Source organism: Furipterus horrens, unplaced genomic scaffold (assembly GCF_987537825.1).
Source record: "Furipterus horrens unplaced genomic scaffold, mFurHor1.1.pri manual_scaffold_9, whole genome shotgun sequence".
NCBI lineage: Eukaryota > Metazoa > Chordata > Mammalia > Chiroptera > Furipteridae > Furipterus > Furipterus horrens.
This window is the reverse complement of record NW_028327179.1, coordinates 97,205,657-97,223,730: the sequence shown is the minus strand read 5'-3', so window position 1 is coordinate 97,223,730 and position 18,074 is coordinate 97,205,657. Positions and strand designations below refer to the sequence as shown.

The window sequence follows — 18,074 nt, the reverse complement described above, 5'->3', positions numbered from 1 at the left end:
TACAACACAAGATAAACACGGTGTTTTTCTCTTTTGTACCTCTACAAAATCGATTCTGAATTAACTTTAACATCTGCTGAAATAGACCTATTTGCCAACCTTGATGGCCTTAATCAATACTGAGACTCTAATTACAGGTATACTTGGGGATCCCATTAAATTGAAACAACGTGCTACCTATAATCTTATCAAATAGAAAATCGCGACAAAATAGGTCTGCCTCACCTTAACCGTCAGACTGTCGCCTGGCCCAACTGCCCACTGTCACAGCACTCACTGCCCTGAAGTATCTCAGAGTGGACAGGTATGCGAAGACCCCATGAGCAATAACATTCAACTGTCTTTGGCACCCATGATTTGCTTTGCCAAATGGGATCCTATGGAAACTCCGCCAGTGTAAACAGTTAATATCACTCAATGTAAATGAAAATAGGGTCTTCCAAAATGGAAACCTATGACCCAAGACTGATTTAGAGACAGGGTGATTAAAACAAGCTTTTGACTACCCTGCTTACATATGACCTTCCTCCTGTCTCAAAAGGGTTACTCAAAAGTCTTTTTTACTGAGCACAAATGCGTCCCGTTTTCCACATTGGAACACTTTTCCCGACGGCACATTTACCCTCAAGCATTTTCTGGAGTCACATTTATAGCATGTCTTTGTCCCCTACAGAGCTATGTGACTCGTACCTAGCACGCGGTTAACCCCAACCTCTGCTCGCCAGAATTCTCTTTCCCATGTACAATCTCCATTTCAAGTCTCAACATTTTGTGATCTTCTCTCTAGAATTTCTGGAGTAACAGAATATTACTCTTTTTTTTCAGGGCTCTACATGAATGTCATCTATAGCAACTAGTTTGTGCTAAAGAAATAAACAGAATGTCATAGTAGCGCCCCAAAATAGAAGCGGCGCAAAGTGCCGTCAGAAACATTACGGCTTCTTACAGGCATATGCTTGGGTTTCAGAGATTGCACATCATCTGGGTTGGGTTGTTGTGGGAGTTTTTTGTTGTTGTTGACTGCAAAAGGCACATAAAGCATTACCCCATTTTTCACATGGCAAGATTGAGGTTCACTGAGATTAAGATGTTGACCCCAAAAGAGGAGTTAACATATGCAAGTGCCGGGCCCAAGACAACTGATTCGTTCCCGTCTTTACCCCTCTGGTCTGTATCACGTCACACGGCTTCACGACTCTCTCCTTTTCCTGCTGAAACCATTTCTGTCATTCTGTCACTTTGATTTAAGTAGCATCCACGAGCCCACTTAGACATTTAATTCCTGCTGTTTGGGGATGTAAGAAGGACATTACTAACACTGAAATAACTTCAGATTTGCAGAAACCAAACTTAACATGAACTACGCAAAAGAAGTGAATATCCAGGTTTAGTTTCTACAATCTATATAAATGAGTACACATTGTGATTGAAATCTTTTAAAAATATTAATCTATTCTAGTTGACAGATAATAACCCCAAATAAAATATACTAAAGCTTAGAAGCCATTTAAGCATTTTCATAACTCAATTTAATCTGATTATATGTGCTTGTACTAGAGAGACAAATAATTTTTCTTTCAAGGAAATATAGTTATGACAAACATTTCCCTTTGTTTCACTTCAGTTTAATATGATTAAAGACATACTATAGTTTTCAGAAAGCTGGTCTCAGACTCTTGGAGGCTCACAAATATTGGCAGTTCTGTGTTCTATTTTCCTCCCCTCCCATAGTCAATCACCTACAAAATGATAAACTTCTTTCTTTCATTTGCTCCAAATTCTCTCCATTTCTTTTTCCTTCTACTCTCCATCCTGACTCAGTGTGTTTCTCTTTTATTTTTCTTCCTTTGAGATTGATGTTTTCTGCTGATGGGCAATAGATTGCATCCTACTTATTAGGCTGGAAGTTCTCCTCCCACTGTGTTCTCCACTCTCCACATAACTTCTACCGCGGACCTGTTTGCTAGAACCGCAGTAATACGTCCACGGCCAGGCCTGCTGTCTTCATTTCTCGGGCTATCTCCTCATTCCAAAATTCATCACTCATTCATATTTTTGAGAAAGTTCACTTGATTCTCTTAAAAATCTCATTGAAATAGAAAAATATTATTGCATCCATTTTCCAAATGAGGTAGCAGGGTAGAGACATTGCTTCTCCCAATATTTTTAAAGGGCTTAAAACCCAGGTCTCCTAACTTTTATTCCAGGATTTAGTGATAGTATTTATATTGATAACTTATTATTTGCAATCTGATTAATATAATTTTAGGAGCTCTATGTAATGTGAGAATCAATTCATTAATAAATTGGGAATTAAATATTATGTTTCAGAAATTTTTCTTAATTTGGATGTAATAAAATATTATTAATACGGGAGAAATCAAAATTGACCTGAACAAGTGAATACTAGGGTTTGTATTTCAATTCTAAGTGTTTTTTTTCTTTCTGAGATGTAATTAAACACCTAGGATTCCTTTTAGCTTAACTTTAACACACATTCTCTTTTCCCTTTCTCAAAACCAGTGTTATTCAGAAACAATATTTTTTTCCTGCAGTTCGGTATTACACATTATTTATTTGGGGTCATATATAACATTTATTTACATAAATATACATATCTCCTATGCATGGAGAAACACATTATTAGCTTTTTTTGGTAAACCAGATCAAGCAAAATCAAAAAACTCTTTAAAGCTTCAAAGAATATTCACTTTAAATCACAGGAACTTCAGTCAACTTGTGATTTACTTAGCTTTTCCTGATTTATGCTGATTATATGGCTATAGGACCATGGCTTTTTATGAGCCCAAGAGGTCAATAGAAAGACAAAGCTTAACTTTTTTCTCTTGCCAAATTTATAAAATAATTAAATAACAGAAACTATCATTAATCTATTATATTTATGATCATTACTCTGAAGTTTAAATTTAAAAAAAAACAATATTTTAAATTTAAATGGATGCAGAATAACAATAGGTAGAAACATTACCTATTGCTTTTCTAAGAGTTTTTACAACATTAATCCCAACAAAATATTCAAAGCTGCCCTCACATATAAACGACTGGTTCCTCGCAATGGCAGGTGGCATTTCCATTTCAAACCTTCCCTCAGTAAACAGAATGAGAAATCGCTGTGCTCATGGATAAACCGCTTTTCTACCATAATCAATAACATCCAAATTTTAAAAATCAAAGCACGTGAAGAGTAAAACAATCTTAGTCCCCCACATGCTAAGCAAACTTTGTGTTTACTCCTGAGGTAGAAAAGATTAATAAAACAGTAAGTGTCACAAGGTAAACTTCATTATACAAAAGCTGTAATGGAAATTAGACATAAGTATTCAACAAATCTGCTTCATTTTTAAAGGTGATTTAGTTTATGTACTCATGGATTTCTTCAAATGTGTAATCTAGTCTAGCTCATCTATTCCTCAGCTCTGACCTATCCTCTGTAAACCCCTAAATAATAAACATCATCTAGGAAAATACATTATGTTCCCAAAAAGTCTCTTCCTGTGTAAAGAAACATCTGAGAGAGAGAGAATATATAAATAGCCTTCAGAGTGTTAGAAGTTAACCAAATTAAAAAATAAGTTCATTGAAACAAAAACTTTGTTTTTTAAATTACATTCAGAAGTAAAAATTTAATTTCTGCATAATATAATTTTAGGTGTTCTATTCAGAAGCCTGGATTCTGCTCTTCACTTATTTTTTTTTCCAGTACTCAAAGCCAATCTTTTCTTAAGTTATCTATCAATTATTTTTAAGGGCACACTATGTGAGGCTTTCTATTCAGCTTAGCTTTAATTATGATTATCACAACAATAAAAAGAGTCAAGATGTCAGGATCTGCTTTATAACGCTTTCATTAGGAAAGTGCCATTCCTAAAGAAAATACTATTTGCTATTTAATCAAGATTTCAAGACCACATGATATGAGAACCCTCACCTTCTCTTACTTGGCTGGAATAAATACAAAAAGAATTTGGAATTAAGGTTCTTGTGATTTGTTGGCTGTATGGCTCTTCTCTTGTTTACTTAGGCAACCAAGAAGTTTTTATTGAGCAGCAACTATGTGCCAGGTATCCATCTAGACCAGCGGTTCTCAACCTGTGGATTGCAACCCCTTTGGGGGTCGAATGACCCTTTCACAGGGGTCACCTAAGACCACTGGAAAACACATATATAATTACATACTGTTTTTGTGATTAATCACTATGCTTTAATTATGTTCAATTTGTAACAATGAAAATACATCCTGCATATCAGCTATTTACATTCCGATTCATAACAGAAGCAAAATTACAGTTATGAAGTAGCAACAAAAATAATTTTGTGGTTGGGGGTCCCCACAACATGAGGAGCTGTATTAAAGGGTCGTGGCATTGGGAAGGCTGAGAACCACTGATCTAGACTATGGGCCCATAATAAGGAACAAGCAAAACCATGTGCCTTGCCTGTGGAACATCTATTCTAGTGGATGTGACAGAAATTACGTGGGGAGCTAGAGAGCGGTGTAAAAAGTGAAATGTGATGGAAAATGATAGAAGTATGCTTTTCAATAAAATGGGCAGAAAGGGCACTCTGGAGAAATAACATTTGAGCAGAAGCATGACTGAGGTCATGGAAGAAGAAAACATGGCGGTTCCTGGTTGAACAGTAGGTGCAAAGGCTTTGGAAGGGGAGTGGCTTCAAGCATTTGGAGGAGAGGAGAAGGCAGGCCCAAGTGGCTGAAGGAGAGGCCGCCATAAAAAAAGAGGTAGGAGAGGAGTTCAGACCAACAGGTGGAAGTCGGAGTGGGTGGACCTTGTCAGCTAGAGCACATGGCTTTTGACGTGTGTAGGGCAGGGACTCGCTGGAGGTCTTGACGTCGAAAAAGAACCTGACATGCTTTCGCTGTAGAAGACTCACGCGGGCTGCTGATGGAGGATGTACCAGTTACTTCCGCTCTCAAATCTCAATGTGTCGTTTTTGTAACAGGAACAGTCATGTTTGCCTAGTTGTCTCATGAACACTGAATGAATTAGCATGCACTAATGTCTGACACATGCTAAGACGTCAATAACAAATTTTCTGTGTTTCTCTTCTTGAGTTAGATAAAGCAATATGCCTGTTCCTTCCAAAGCAAATTTCACCCGCCACCCCTATTTCCTTCATCCAATATTTTTCTAGCTTTGAGTTCTTCTCTGTCAATATTTTCCATTCTATCCTCCAGCTTTCTTCCAAATAATGTATTCACTCAGTCTAGAAGCATATATATGTTTTCTGATCTCAAACAGAAATCTTTCTTTTTCAATTCTGTCACTTTAAATATCTAATCAAAACATACCAGTCTCTATTTTTGTAAAAAAAAGAGAAAAATATTGTATAAAAGCAACGGTCAACATATTCTGCTTTTCCGTCTTTCACATGTCAGTCTCCCCTCATGTCTGTGCTGTGACATTTGCTACTATGATTCGATGAAACCTGAGTCCCTGACTCTTCTGCCCAGTAGACAAGGCAGTGGAAGATTTCGATCCTGATGCCAACAAAATAATTCTACAGCTAGAGGTTCAAGAGTCACGTGTTTGCCAAGGCTTCTGAAAGATGCGGATACATTTTAACAGGTCTATTCATCATTTTTCATCCTTGGAAAAGGCAACAGAGTGGACTTGCCTGTCCCCTGTAAACAAGGTGATAATTGGAAAACTTTATGGAAAAAAATAGTTTTTGACATTGGGAAAAAGCCACTGAAGAATTTGATCCGTAATATAAAGGAAATAAATGAGATGAGGTTTCGTCGTCGTCGGCAGCCGTCCGTCTCGAGAGACGATGGTGTAGCTTCTTAAGAGTCTATCTGCACCGCCGAGAATGGCTGTGCAGTCCGACTCGGGAGTGATCCTCCCGTGTTGAATCGACATCTTCCGATGACGCTGGAGTGTCCTCTCCAGTGAAGCTGAAGCTACAGAGCCTGGGCAGGGTGATATGGAGGGTCTGCTGTTGCCCATGCAGCAGACCCCCCCTCTCTTCGCAGCTGAAGGGTCCAAGGGAAAGACGGAGTCGATACAGCTTGGCTTCAGGTGCGCCGCAGGAGTTGCCGGTGTTGACTACAACGTCAAACCGCCTTAGGGACTCCGGCTCCGGATTTTCTGTCGGGGTTTACTCCCTTAGCCTTTCCCCTGAAGAGGTATGCCGCAAGGCAGCGGAGGTTTTTTGGAGTCAGAGTTTTCCTTCTCTGATGTGCCCTGGCTGGTTTGGCTCAGTGGATTGAGCGTCGGCCTGCGAGCTAAGTGTAACATTATACACACAAGATCATACGTGTGTCTCATCACACGTACAAGGTAATGCCTGCGAGAATGTCTCATATGTGCTAAGCCACACGGACCACCGAACGCTCCCACGAGCTGCATTCGAGTGGTTGAGGACAGAGACCTGCAGTTGCTTTTGATGGGCAAAGGTTTTGGTGACAGAGGAAACAAGCCAGGGGGCTTCAGGGGCAGGAACTCGGGGACCGGGCACCACCCTTTCTCTATGCAGCCGGCAGAGACTCTGCCCCGTGCCGTGCGTTGGTCCTCAGCAAAACCACAGCATCTGCACAGATGAGGTTTATGAGTATTGGATTTCACCAAGTGGCTTGGCCTTACCTAACTTCAGTCAAACTCTCTCCTCCGTACAGGCCCCTGAACTTTGGTCCACCCTCAAGCTTAATAATATAACTTTCATAATGTCCAGCCTGCAATAAAAATTAAGAAATATGTAAAGCAGGAAAGGATGTCTCACGAAGTAGAGAATCAGGCAAATAAAACAGACCCAGAAATATCACGGATGATGGAATTAACAAATAGGATTACAAACCACTATTACAAAGAGCACTAAGACAGAAAAACATCAATATCGTGATAAAAGAGACCAGCTCCTTATGAAAAGGACGCAATGGAAAGTCTACTGCTTAAAAATACATTAACAAGAGTGAGAAATTCACTAAGTGGTCTTAACAGCTGATGATACAAGAAAGGAGAATTGAGTGAATTTGAAGATATAGTATCTATGCAAACTGAAAGAATAGGGGGAAAACCCACACAGAAGGAAGGAAGGAAGGAAGGAAGGAAGGAAGGAAGGAAGGAAGGAAGGAAGGGAGACTCCAATTACCTGTAGAAAAACATTAACTGATGTAAAATAACTAAAATTGGAATCTCAAAATAAGGAAGAAAAAGAATAATTTTTAAAAATGGCCAAAATATTCCCAAGTTTAATTAAAACTATAACACCAGACATTCAAGAAAGATGAGAATACCTAAATAAAATAAACACAAGCACACTAAGGTGCATAATAAGCAAATCAGGGAAACCAGAGATAAAGAGAAGAGAAACCTCAAACTATTCTTCAGAAAGAAAAAAAAAGCAAAGAGCTGACTCTTTAAAAGTCAATACTGGAAGATTTTATAGCAGAACAGAAGGAAAGAGTACAATTCATGAACGTCAGGAATGACAATGACATCTACTCTTCCTAGATTTCAAGTAGTTAGCAATGTTATGAGCAACTTTTTTCCAAGGTACTTGAAAAACTCTATAAAATGTCCAAATTTTTAGAAAAACACTGCCTTTGAAAACTGAACTTCCCTGTACCTATTAGAAAAATGTAAACCCTTTTAAATATTTTCCCAAAGAGAAAGCTCTTTATGGCTTTACCCACTGGATTTTTACAAATATATATGAAACAAATAACACTATGCACAGTATCTCCTATCAATGGAGCAAACAGGAACCAATTCTACGTTGCTTCAGAAAGCCAGCACTTCTTACCACCCAGTTCTGACGGAAATTTTTAAAAGTACATCACAGACAAGTATATTTCTTCAGAAAAACTGGTATCCTTTTTAGTTAGCTGGATTTTCTTTCTGGTGACTCCATGCTAAGCAAATTGATCCTTATTTTATAGATGTTAAATGTTATTAATTTTAAATTATTAAAGAATTCCATTATGACATAGTAGTGCATCTGTATATATTAAAATTCACCTCAAATCATTTTTGAAAATAGGTAGGCCATAAATTAGTACATTCGCTTCCTCTGCCTGACATAAATTACCATTAGCTTAGCCCCTTAAGGAACATAAATTTGCCATCGCACAGGTCTGAAAGGGGGGAGTCTGGGTTGGCTGAGCTGGCTGCTCCATCCCAGGTTATGGAAGTCAAGGCCTCCACGACTGGGCTACCGAGAGTCTCTGGGGGTAATCTCCCTCCAAGCCCAGGCCTGTTGTGAGCAGAATCTAATGTCTTTGCCACGCTTACTCTCTCGAGGCCATGCTGCGGTCCTCGCCCGTGGGCCTCTGTCTCAAAGCCAGAAAATGTGTTTCCAACCCTCATCACTCTTGAAATCTGACTTCTGCCAACCCAGATATTGTGCCTTTCCATATATCCAGGATAATATTCTGTATAAAGATCCCTAGCCTTAATTCCTATCTGTCAAGTCTCCTTTACCACATGAGGCAACATCTTCACCGGGTCCACTGCTTAATTAATGTGTGGATATCTTTGGGGGCACACAACTGATAACAAACACCACAATCAATAACACATAAACTCAAATATGTAGCTATTTTCCATTATTTACCCCCCAACCTGAACACCCATAAATTATAGTTATCACTGCTGATCATTGCTAAACAAAAAACTCACATAGAATATATTATTTATTTCTATAATTGACAAAATAGGTGAGAAACAAAAATAGTTTTGCAAAAAAACTGGAAATGTTAGAAAAAGAAAGATAATCCTTAGAAAGTAATTTACTTGTACTGGAGAGAGAAAATAAGACCCTTTATGATTTGTTCTTGTTTGTATTCCAGAATCTAAAATATGTTTTAATAGCCTGCCCTTTTTATCAATCTGTCATGAAATATATTTCCACATCAAGCTCCCTGCTCCTGGGGAAATCACGAAACATCTCATTCAGCCGAAGAGGCTGAAACGCTAAGGAGTGCAATTAATATCTCCCACTTTGGCCATCAGCACCGAAAAGCAGCTCCTTGGAACCTGGATCACGAACTGCTTACATCTGGCCATGCAAGCTCAGCGCACGGGAACTTGCTTGATGGGCTCTGATCACCGGGCACCGAGGGGACACGCTCTGACCCGAACCTCAGAGAGGCCGCCACCGTCTAAGCTCTTCGAGAAACAGAATGTTCATTAAGAAAGAAAAGCTGGGCCGGCTCTTCTGTGCGGGGCTCTGGGAGCGCCAGGCCTGGTCAACACCATGTGTGGGTCCCGTGACGACTGGCGCTGTGCTCAGTCCATGCACGAGTTCTCAGCCAAGGACATCGATGGGCACATGGTTAACCTGGACAAGTACCGGGGCGTCGTGTGCATCGTCACGAACGTAGCCTCGCAATGAGGCAAAACAGACGTAAACTACACTCAGCTCGTCGACCTGCACGCCCGATATGCTGAGTGTGGTTTACGGATCCTGGCTTTCCCTTGCAACCAGTTCGGGAGGCAGGAGCCAGGGACTAATGCAGAGATCAAAGCGTTTGCTGCCGGCTATAATGTCAAATTTGATATGTATAGCAAGATCTGTGTGAATGGGGATGACGCCCACCCGCTGTGGAAGTGGATAAAAGTCCAGCCCAAGGGAAGGGGCATCCTGGGAAATGCCATCAAATGGAACTTCACCAAGTTCCTCATTGACAAGAACGGTTGCGTGGTGAAGCGGTATGGTCCCATGGAAGAGCCTCTGGTCATAGAGAAGGACCTGCCCTGCTACCTGTAGCTCCACAGGTGTATACCTCCCATCCGAGCCCACCACCCATGCCCCTCGGAGCCTTCCACCCGGCACCCATGACAGTCTGTCTAAAAACCAGCCAGCTGGTGGGGCAGACCTGAGAACCTGGCGTGCACCCCTGCCGGAGGAAGGTCCTCAGCCTGGCTCGGAGCTCAGCATCCCCACCCCCTGGCTGTCTTGTGGGAATAAAACATACAAATTGGAAAAAAAAAAAAAAAAAGAAAGAAAGAAAAGCTGGCTTCAGGAAATGGTCGGTAGACATTCTTCCCACCAAATGCAGCTTTATTTTATAGAACTGGAGGTCTTGAATAAGATGATAGAATTACCATAAAAAAAAAAAACCCTTCCCTGGAGCGTGTCCAATAGTTTTGCTTAAAATTATGATAAACAGTGTTGTTACACTGATTTCACTTAATTTTGTCTTCATGCTATGAAAACTCGAGGCTCTTGCATATATCAATTTTAATAGCTAGCTCAGAAAACCACTGATCTAAGAGTACAGTTACGATATACAAAAAATAAAAAGTTATCATGTGTAACTGGAAGTTTATACTCATTGAGTGACAATTTCGTATTTTCCCATCCCCCTAAATCCTGGAAACTGCCTTCCAAACTCTGCTTCTCTGAGGCTATTTTGGAAACCTGATATATTTCCCCTGCTCTTTCTTTCCAAATAAGTTATCTTATAGAAAATTACATTATTAAATGCTAAATACTTTTTAATAAAAGCATAATGCAGGCACTGTGATGATTCCTAAAATGATACAAAACTGCCTGGTGTGGTGTTCTATTAAGGATTTACAGGACAATAATCAACTCCTCTGACAGATGTTTTGGTTAAAAGAAAAACAGATTTTTACTAAAAATAGATTTCTACAAGGAGATGTGCAACACTAATAAAATCAAGGCATGTGTTCATTCTTTTATGAACACAATTAAATACCTCTTTAAATTAAAAAAACAAAAGTCAGTTACTGCAAGCCGATCGATTTACTAAGTCACAAAAAAGGGAAGAACAAAGGGTGTGACACCACGCCACAGTTCATTGAAACACAGACACAGAGTTCAGATTTCCCACTGAAAAGTATTGTCCAGAGGTGGTGCCACGTTCCCTGGGATCTGATTTCCGCAGCATCACTAATCCTTGATAATGAAATGAATTCATCCTCATGGAGAAACAAAAAGATGACATCTTGGCTTTCTGACAGTCTAGATTATCCTTGTCCTCTGTCCTTTGGTGTTTCTGATGGTGTTGCTAAACTCCTATTTATCTTGTTTTATTGTTTTCCTCCTATCAACAATGGCTAGCTTCAAAGTTTTTTAAATATTTTTACTGAATTTAAAGTTTCTTAAGTGAAATAAAGATAACCAAAATATGCTATAAGGAAGTGTAGGCGGTAATGCTTTGGCTGTCAGGTTAAAGTATTTTTAATAAAAGTGTACGACCGTGTTTATGCCGGTCGGGATGATGGAGGACGATCAATATTGAATCCAAGAATGTGCAATGTGAGGACACCGCTTTGATGTGGACTCTCATAAAAATAAGCGATATCTTCCCAGGCCATCATTAATATCACTATCTTTAAGTACAGTCACGGTGCTATAGCTCCAGTTAATAAAGAAAGATGATAATCTCCTGATGTTGGGGGTCAGGGATATTGAAATTAGGTGAGTGTGTATTTGTTTGCCTTTATGGCCTTCAGAGACAAAGTCAGCCATTTTCTCTCTGTTAATTTTAATGAGTTTCTGTCTATTCACTCACAGCCAAAACACTTTGCAAAGTATCTAGTACACAGTATTGCTAACATATGAACACTACCAAATTTTATTAGTTTAAATGATCAGGCACTGCAATAATTATTAAAGTAGAAGAAACAGGGCTTTTATCAGTGAAGAAACAAAAACAGAAAAGTAAGCTGTTTTCTTTTTTCCCCCCCAAATAAAAATACAGTGATAAGTCCAATGTTAAATTAAGTTTTTCCTTAAAGGTGCCTTTTGAGTTTCTTACTTGACTGCACTGACTGACGTTACAAAATGAGTAAAAAAAAACAGCCTTGTGTCCCACTGAAACCAGTAGGATACAGGGGGCGGGAGGAGTGGGATAGGTTTACTGTTGTTTGTATGGAAAATAATACACGAATAAATGCTGCGTTTTGCATCTTCACAACTGTGAACCCACCTTGGCCCCACCCCGTACACGGAACACTAGTGCGTGCGAGGCGGGCCCTGACATGGAAGGACCACGTTTCTTTATAGAATCTCCTCAGCTACTTCACGGAGGATTTCCTTTGAGGTCCCCAAACCTCTCCGGTCATCGACTGCCAACACTGCGTGGGGCGCGTGACCTGGAGTTCCTCCGCGGATTCTGTACCAGCCCACGGAACCCACCACGGGAGATCCAGGGAGGATGGGAGCATTGGCATTATTCTTAAATACTCCGCAAAAGCTAAGGACAAGGAAGACTTTTTTTTTTAATCTTAGAAAAAGAAGAATATGTGGCTATCTCAATTGCCATATATAAAAAAGGAACATTAGTAATAACTGGAGAAAGAATGGATTTATTCCATTGAATACACACACCCTAAATATTGCGCATGCGCGCACGTGTGTGTGTGTGTGTGTGTGTGTGTGTGTGTCTATGTGTGTGTAGAGAGAGAGGGAGGGAGGGAGAGATGGAGTAATATGAATAATATAAATAGAGGGTAGTTCAATAAACAGACAGGGGTGTAAACAATTAGAGATAAGAGGACATTATACAGACATACACTCCTGAGCTCTGACTGCCAGAAGGGCTTAGAGGGAACGACAGCCCAACACCAAGGAGCATATGCAGAGCCCAGAGCTCTAGTTTCTAACTTCGAATAGAAGGAACAAGAAGGAACAAGAAATCGTAGAGAAATGTCTGATTCTAGGGTTGGGGCAGGGAAAATACAAAATGGGCCTTGAGCATCTTATCGTATCTGCAGGTAAAGAAAGCCTCAAGAAATAGACCGTAAAAAGGGGGGTATTTTAAAGAAAAAGGGAAACCGACCTTAAAAAGCTCCCCACGTCCAAAGCTGGAACAATTGTATAAAAAGAAGCAATAAGGTGGCATAGGATTATAACCCAAATTATAAAATAAATATCCCTAAATTCACACTGATGTAAATAGTGACTAATGACTGAATAAACAAAGACACGAATGAATAAACAAAAGCAAAAAGATATAGCTTTCTTACAGAAGAATTACAAATAATATATGTGTAACTAATTCCTGGCCCTTCACTCCTCTTGTGGATTAGCTAGACTTCGTGACTCACTTCTAAAGAACAGAGTATGAAAAGAGGAAGAATGCTAATTTTACAGAGGAGAAACCTGGCTGAAATTGTCTTAATCATGTGATAAAAATCAACATCAGTAATGTCATATGAATATCATGTACTCACTGACATTATGTAAGAGAACATTTCATGTCTGTGATAACATTTCACGTCTGTGATACCATTTCCAATCCCCATGACCCTTGTCTAATCCTTATAGATATAAGACAAACCTAATTGGGGGCCAATGCTTATTAAGATCATCAAAGGTATTAATAACAATAATAATTAGGAGACTGCCCCAGGCCAGAGGATACTGGAATGACATGAAAATTAAACAAAATCTGTTACTCTGAATTGGATCCTGGAACAGAATAAGGACATTAACAGATGATATCTAAATACATTCTGGAGTTTAGTTACCAGTAATATAACAAAGTCAATGTATTAATTTTGACAGAGGCTCTTGGGTAATATGATATTAACAGTTGGGTGAGCAAAATACTGGAACTTGGTACTGTCTTTGAAATTTTCTGTATATCTAATATTATTTCCAAATAAAACATTTACTAAAAAAAAAAATGTTATTCTACATTTAACTTCAAATGCTTCTGAATTAAAATCACGAACAAAAAACAAGCCAGATACTAAGATGAGACTCTTGCAACCTCTATTACAGATGGAGAATTAGTAACCATAATTTTAGAGAGAGAGAAATAGTAAGAAAAAGTAAAAATACCTACAAAATGTGAGGAAACAAGACACAGACTGGGAGAAAATATTTTTAACCCATGTCACTGATGAAGAACTAATATTCATGTTTTCAGAGAGAAAATCGTTAATAAGAAAAAGAAAAAACAGATAATGGGAAAAGTTAATAAGCAGAAGCAGCAACTTGAAAATCCAATAAAAAACATCTTGAAGCTATTTTAAGTAATAATCCAGGTGTGCCAGTTATTAATGCATTGCCGCAGCTCCAAACCAACCTCCTTTGCCCTTCTTAAGGATACGGAACCGTGATCCTGCAAACTGTATTCCTCCTTTGCAAGACGGCTTACTGCTAAGCTCCGCCCGTAATACTGCAGAGGCTCTCCAAAGATGAAAAAGGAGGGGAGGGCTTCCTCTTGTTTCTGTTTTTTCTGTTTTGCAGCAATCCCATCAGGGGATAGGATACTGACACCACACACTGCAATTTAGTCTCTGGTGTCCCCCTAGCCGGGGTCTCCCTCATATTGGTGGTGACTCTTGGGTCTTGTGGCTCAGGGTGGCCAAATGCTTCATCATAGCACTCCGTTCGGTGTGTCCGTGGCTGCTGTAGTTTCAGGGATGTGCGTGTCAGCACTGAAGAACCCTGTTCTCTCAGTTTCTAAATTCCCGGTTCTACGAGATATGCGGGGACCATTTGAAAGGGGGCAGTTATGGCATGACTTGCCCCACTCAAGGGGTAGCCCAGAAATACTCATAGAAAATCCTCTCCACAAGCAGAACTTCATGTGGTACATTTTTTGGTCATTTTTTCCAGGACTAAGGATGGCCAGAAATATAAATTGTAACTTATTCCTTTGCGGTTGGTATTGATTTGACGGGTGGTAACAGATTGCAAGAACAGAATTAGGAAATTGGTGACCAGGGAATCTAGGGAAGAAAGTCGTTGATGAGCTGCTCGGAATGAGCAGACAATGAAAATACTCATGTCCTCTTCCAATGTTCACCCAACAGCATCTGCAGAGGACAATGTGAGATTCTTTGTGCGTCTCAATCAGCCTCTTCTCCAAGCTGGTTCTGTCCAGTGATTGCTCAATGAGTTAATGAACAAACTGGCCATCGGGGCAGATAATTAATGGTCATGGAATGTCCACAGTTACAAGATAGAGGATAAGGCATCCCATGAGCCCATGGATGGGGGACTGACAGAGCCCTGCAGACAGAAAAGGCAAATTCATAGCCAGTGATGACGCCATGACATTGACAACATTTCTTCTGGTCAAGGAGCTCATTTCGGTGCAGAGGAAGTGCCGCTATGGGCTCCTGCCTATGTACTGGAGTGGCCTTCCCACATACCCTTTCACATAGAAGCCTCAGATCTAATTGAAAAATGGAATTGCTTAATGAAGACAGTTACAGGACAGTGCAGAGTCTGCATCATTAAAAACTAGGGTAAGACAGGTGTCTTATAGGATGAAGTATATGCTTCATATCAGGGGCCATTATAAGGTGCTGTCTTCCCTCTTGCAAAAATAGCAACTCTAAGCATCAAGGGATGGAAGTGGAAATGGTATCTCTCACTGTTTTACTTAATAATTCATTCACAGAACTTTGGCTCCCAGTCATAGCATCACGAACTCTGCTGGTGTAGATGTCATGGTTGCTAGGGGCGAATGCTGTCACCAGGCTACGAACCGACGGTTCCACAAAACAGTGAGATCAACTGTTAACTTGGACATTCTGGGCTCTTTGCTTCCCAATGAACCAACTGGAAAACAGGGCTGCTTCACTTCTGGAGTAACTGGTCCCGATTACCAAGAGAAACTAGCTTTCTGCCAACATTGGGGGCAAAGAGGACTATGTCTAGAACCCAGAAAGTTCCCTGGGTGGCTCCCATTAAAGCATCGCAGAAGAGCACAGCAGCCAAAATGGCCTGGGTCTTGGTTGGTAACCAGGACCAAGTGCATGAAAAGTGCAATTAAAAACCAAAGCTATACTGTCGCACACATAGCTGACTCTTAATGTTCTTAACCTCTTAAAATATAAGCGGTTGGCAAGAATAGGAAAGGGTAGCAACTGTCAGCACAGAAATTGCAACAACCCATATGGAAAACAAATTGTTGATGTCTGGAAACTTGAAAATGTTCATATCCTGGATCTCAGTCATCCCATTATTTTTTAGAAAAATAACTGCTATTCATGTGCACGCACACACACACAAAAGAAACATACACATAGAGTAACTATTTTGAAAAGACTAAAACTGGAAACAACCTAAAAGTTCATATTAAGTAAATTATAGTGTATTCATTTAATGATATAATATATTCCAGAACTAAATAAACATGTACACATAATGAAGATCAATAAATTTCATGAATACTGAAAGAAAATGAAAAGTATAATATAGAATGATGTATAACTTTAGAATATGTAAAAATAATTTGAATGTACACATATATTTTATGTTTACTATATACACATATATAGTTGATATACACAAACATTTATAATATAAAAATAGGCACAGGAATGAAAATATCTCTGGGGAGGATAAGGAAAGAATGGCATTGTGGAAAGAATAACAGGAATTTTTCTATAGAAAAAGTATTTGTGGTTCATTTAAGTAACACAGAAATGTACTTCAATGGCCTCCTCGGGGTCACCTAAGTCATCCTTTGTGGGATCTGAAAATGGATGTTCAGAGTGTAAAGTGACGTTAAAACCTCACTGCAGATCCTAACTCATCGCACCCCCAGCAAGTACCACTGCAGGGAGGAACAGATCATCTTCTTGAATCTTTAGAGCCAGGCTCCTTCCAGTTGGCCTTTCCTCAACCTCACCAAGCGCCCACATATCTGAAACCCAGATTTCAGCTCTTTTTCCTATCTTATTTGTTCCAAAGCCGAGTGAAGACAGAACATGAAATTTTAAGAGATTTTTTAATGATTAAATAAGTAGTTATTTAATGATTAAATGATTAAATAAGTAGTTGGCCATGTAGTCTTTTGTTACCCCAACGTCATCTATTTATTAACCATTTGTCTTATTGCCACTCGCCGTGCTAGACACAGGGAAGACCACAGTCATGCTCCTGCCTTCGTGGGAAGGGCGGACAGTGAACGAGAGCCAGGTGTCTGTGGTCAGTGCTGTGAAGATGACACATGTGGTGGCCTGGGTGAGGTGGGTAGGAGTGGGTGAGTCAGGAAAGTTTTTCTCTAAGCAGGTGATATTTGAACTATGACTTGGAGCATGAGACTAAGACCTTACATTTTATTTTATTTTATTTTAATTTTATTTTACTGTTGCAAGTTACATATTTTTATGTCTAATAAAGTAAATATCAATCTTTAATATCCGACATAAACAAGAAGCTCATTGGGCGGGGAGCGGGGGGTGGGGGGGGAATCCCTTTTTTTTATTCCAGAGCCAAAGGGTTGTGAGACCAAAACGTGAGAAAACCACTGTAGCTTATCCCCAGACCACTGCAGGGAGGAACAGATCATCTTCTTGAATCTTTAGAGCCAGGCTCCTTCCAGTTGGCCTTTCCTCAACCTCACCAAGCGCCCACATATCTGAAACCCAGATTTCAGCTCTTTTTCCTATCTTATTTGTTCCAAAGCCGAGTGAAGACAGAACATGAAATTTTAAGAGATTTTTTAATGATTAAATAAGTAGTTATTTAATGATTAAATGATTAAATAAGTAGTTGGCCATGTAGTCTTTTGTTACCCCAACGTCATCTATTTATTAACCATTTGTCTTATTGCCACTCGCCGTGCTAGACACAGGGAAGACCACAGTCATGCTCCTGCCTTCGTGGGAAGGGCGGACAGTGAACGAGAGCCAGGTGTCTGTGGTCAGTGCTGTGAAGATGACACATGTGGTGGCCTGGGTGAGGTGGGTAGGAGTGGGTGAGTCAGGAAAGTTTTTCTCTAAGCAGGTGATATTTGAACTATGACTTGGAGCATGAGACTAAGACCTTACATTTTATTTTATTTTATTTTAATTTTATTTTACTGTTGCAAGTTACATATTTTTATGTCTAATAAAGTAAATATCAATCTTTAATATCCGACATAAACAAGAAGCTCATTGGGCGGGGAGCGGGGGGTGGGGGGGGAATCCCTTTTTTTTATTCCAGAGCCAAAGGGTTGTGAGACCAAAACGTGAGAAAACCACTGTAGCTTATCCCCAGCCACGCACGCCTGGTCCACGCCCTCTCTGACCTCATAGGCGCCACTGTGATGCAACTGCAAGCCCATCCTATATATTCCGCCCCGGCGGCGCTGCGGTTTTGTCCGTTAGAGC

At 39.9% G+C, this 18,074-nt stretch overlaps 1 protein-coding gene across 1 annotated transcript; it reads left to right on the top strand.

Moving 5' to 3' along the window:
* Nucleotides 1-9,196: 9,196 nt before the first annotated feature.
* Nucleotides 9,197-9,969, top strand: LOC150002300 (phospholipid hydroperoxide glutathione peroxidase-like). Its single transcript, XM_090286847.1, has one exon. It carries the CDS (start codon nucleotides 9,235-9,237, stop codon nucleotides 9,745-9,747), a length of 513 nt encoding a protein of 170 aa, XP_090142973.1. The 5' UTR covers nucleotides 9,197-9,234; the 3' UTR covers nucleotides 9,748-9,969.
* Nucleotides 9,970-18,074: the final 8,105 nt, after the last annotated feature.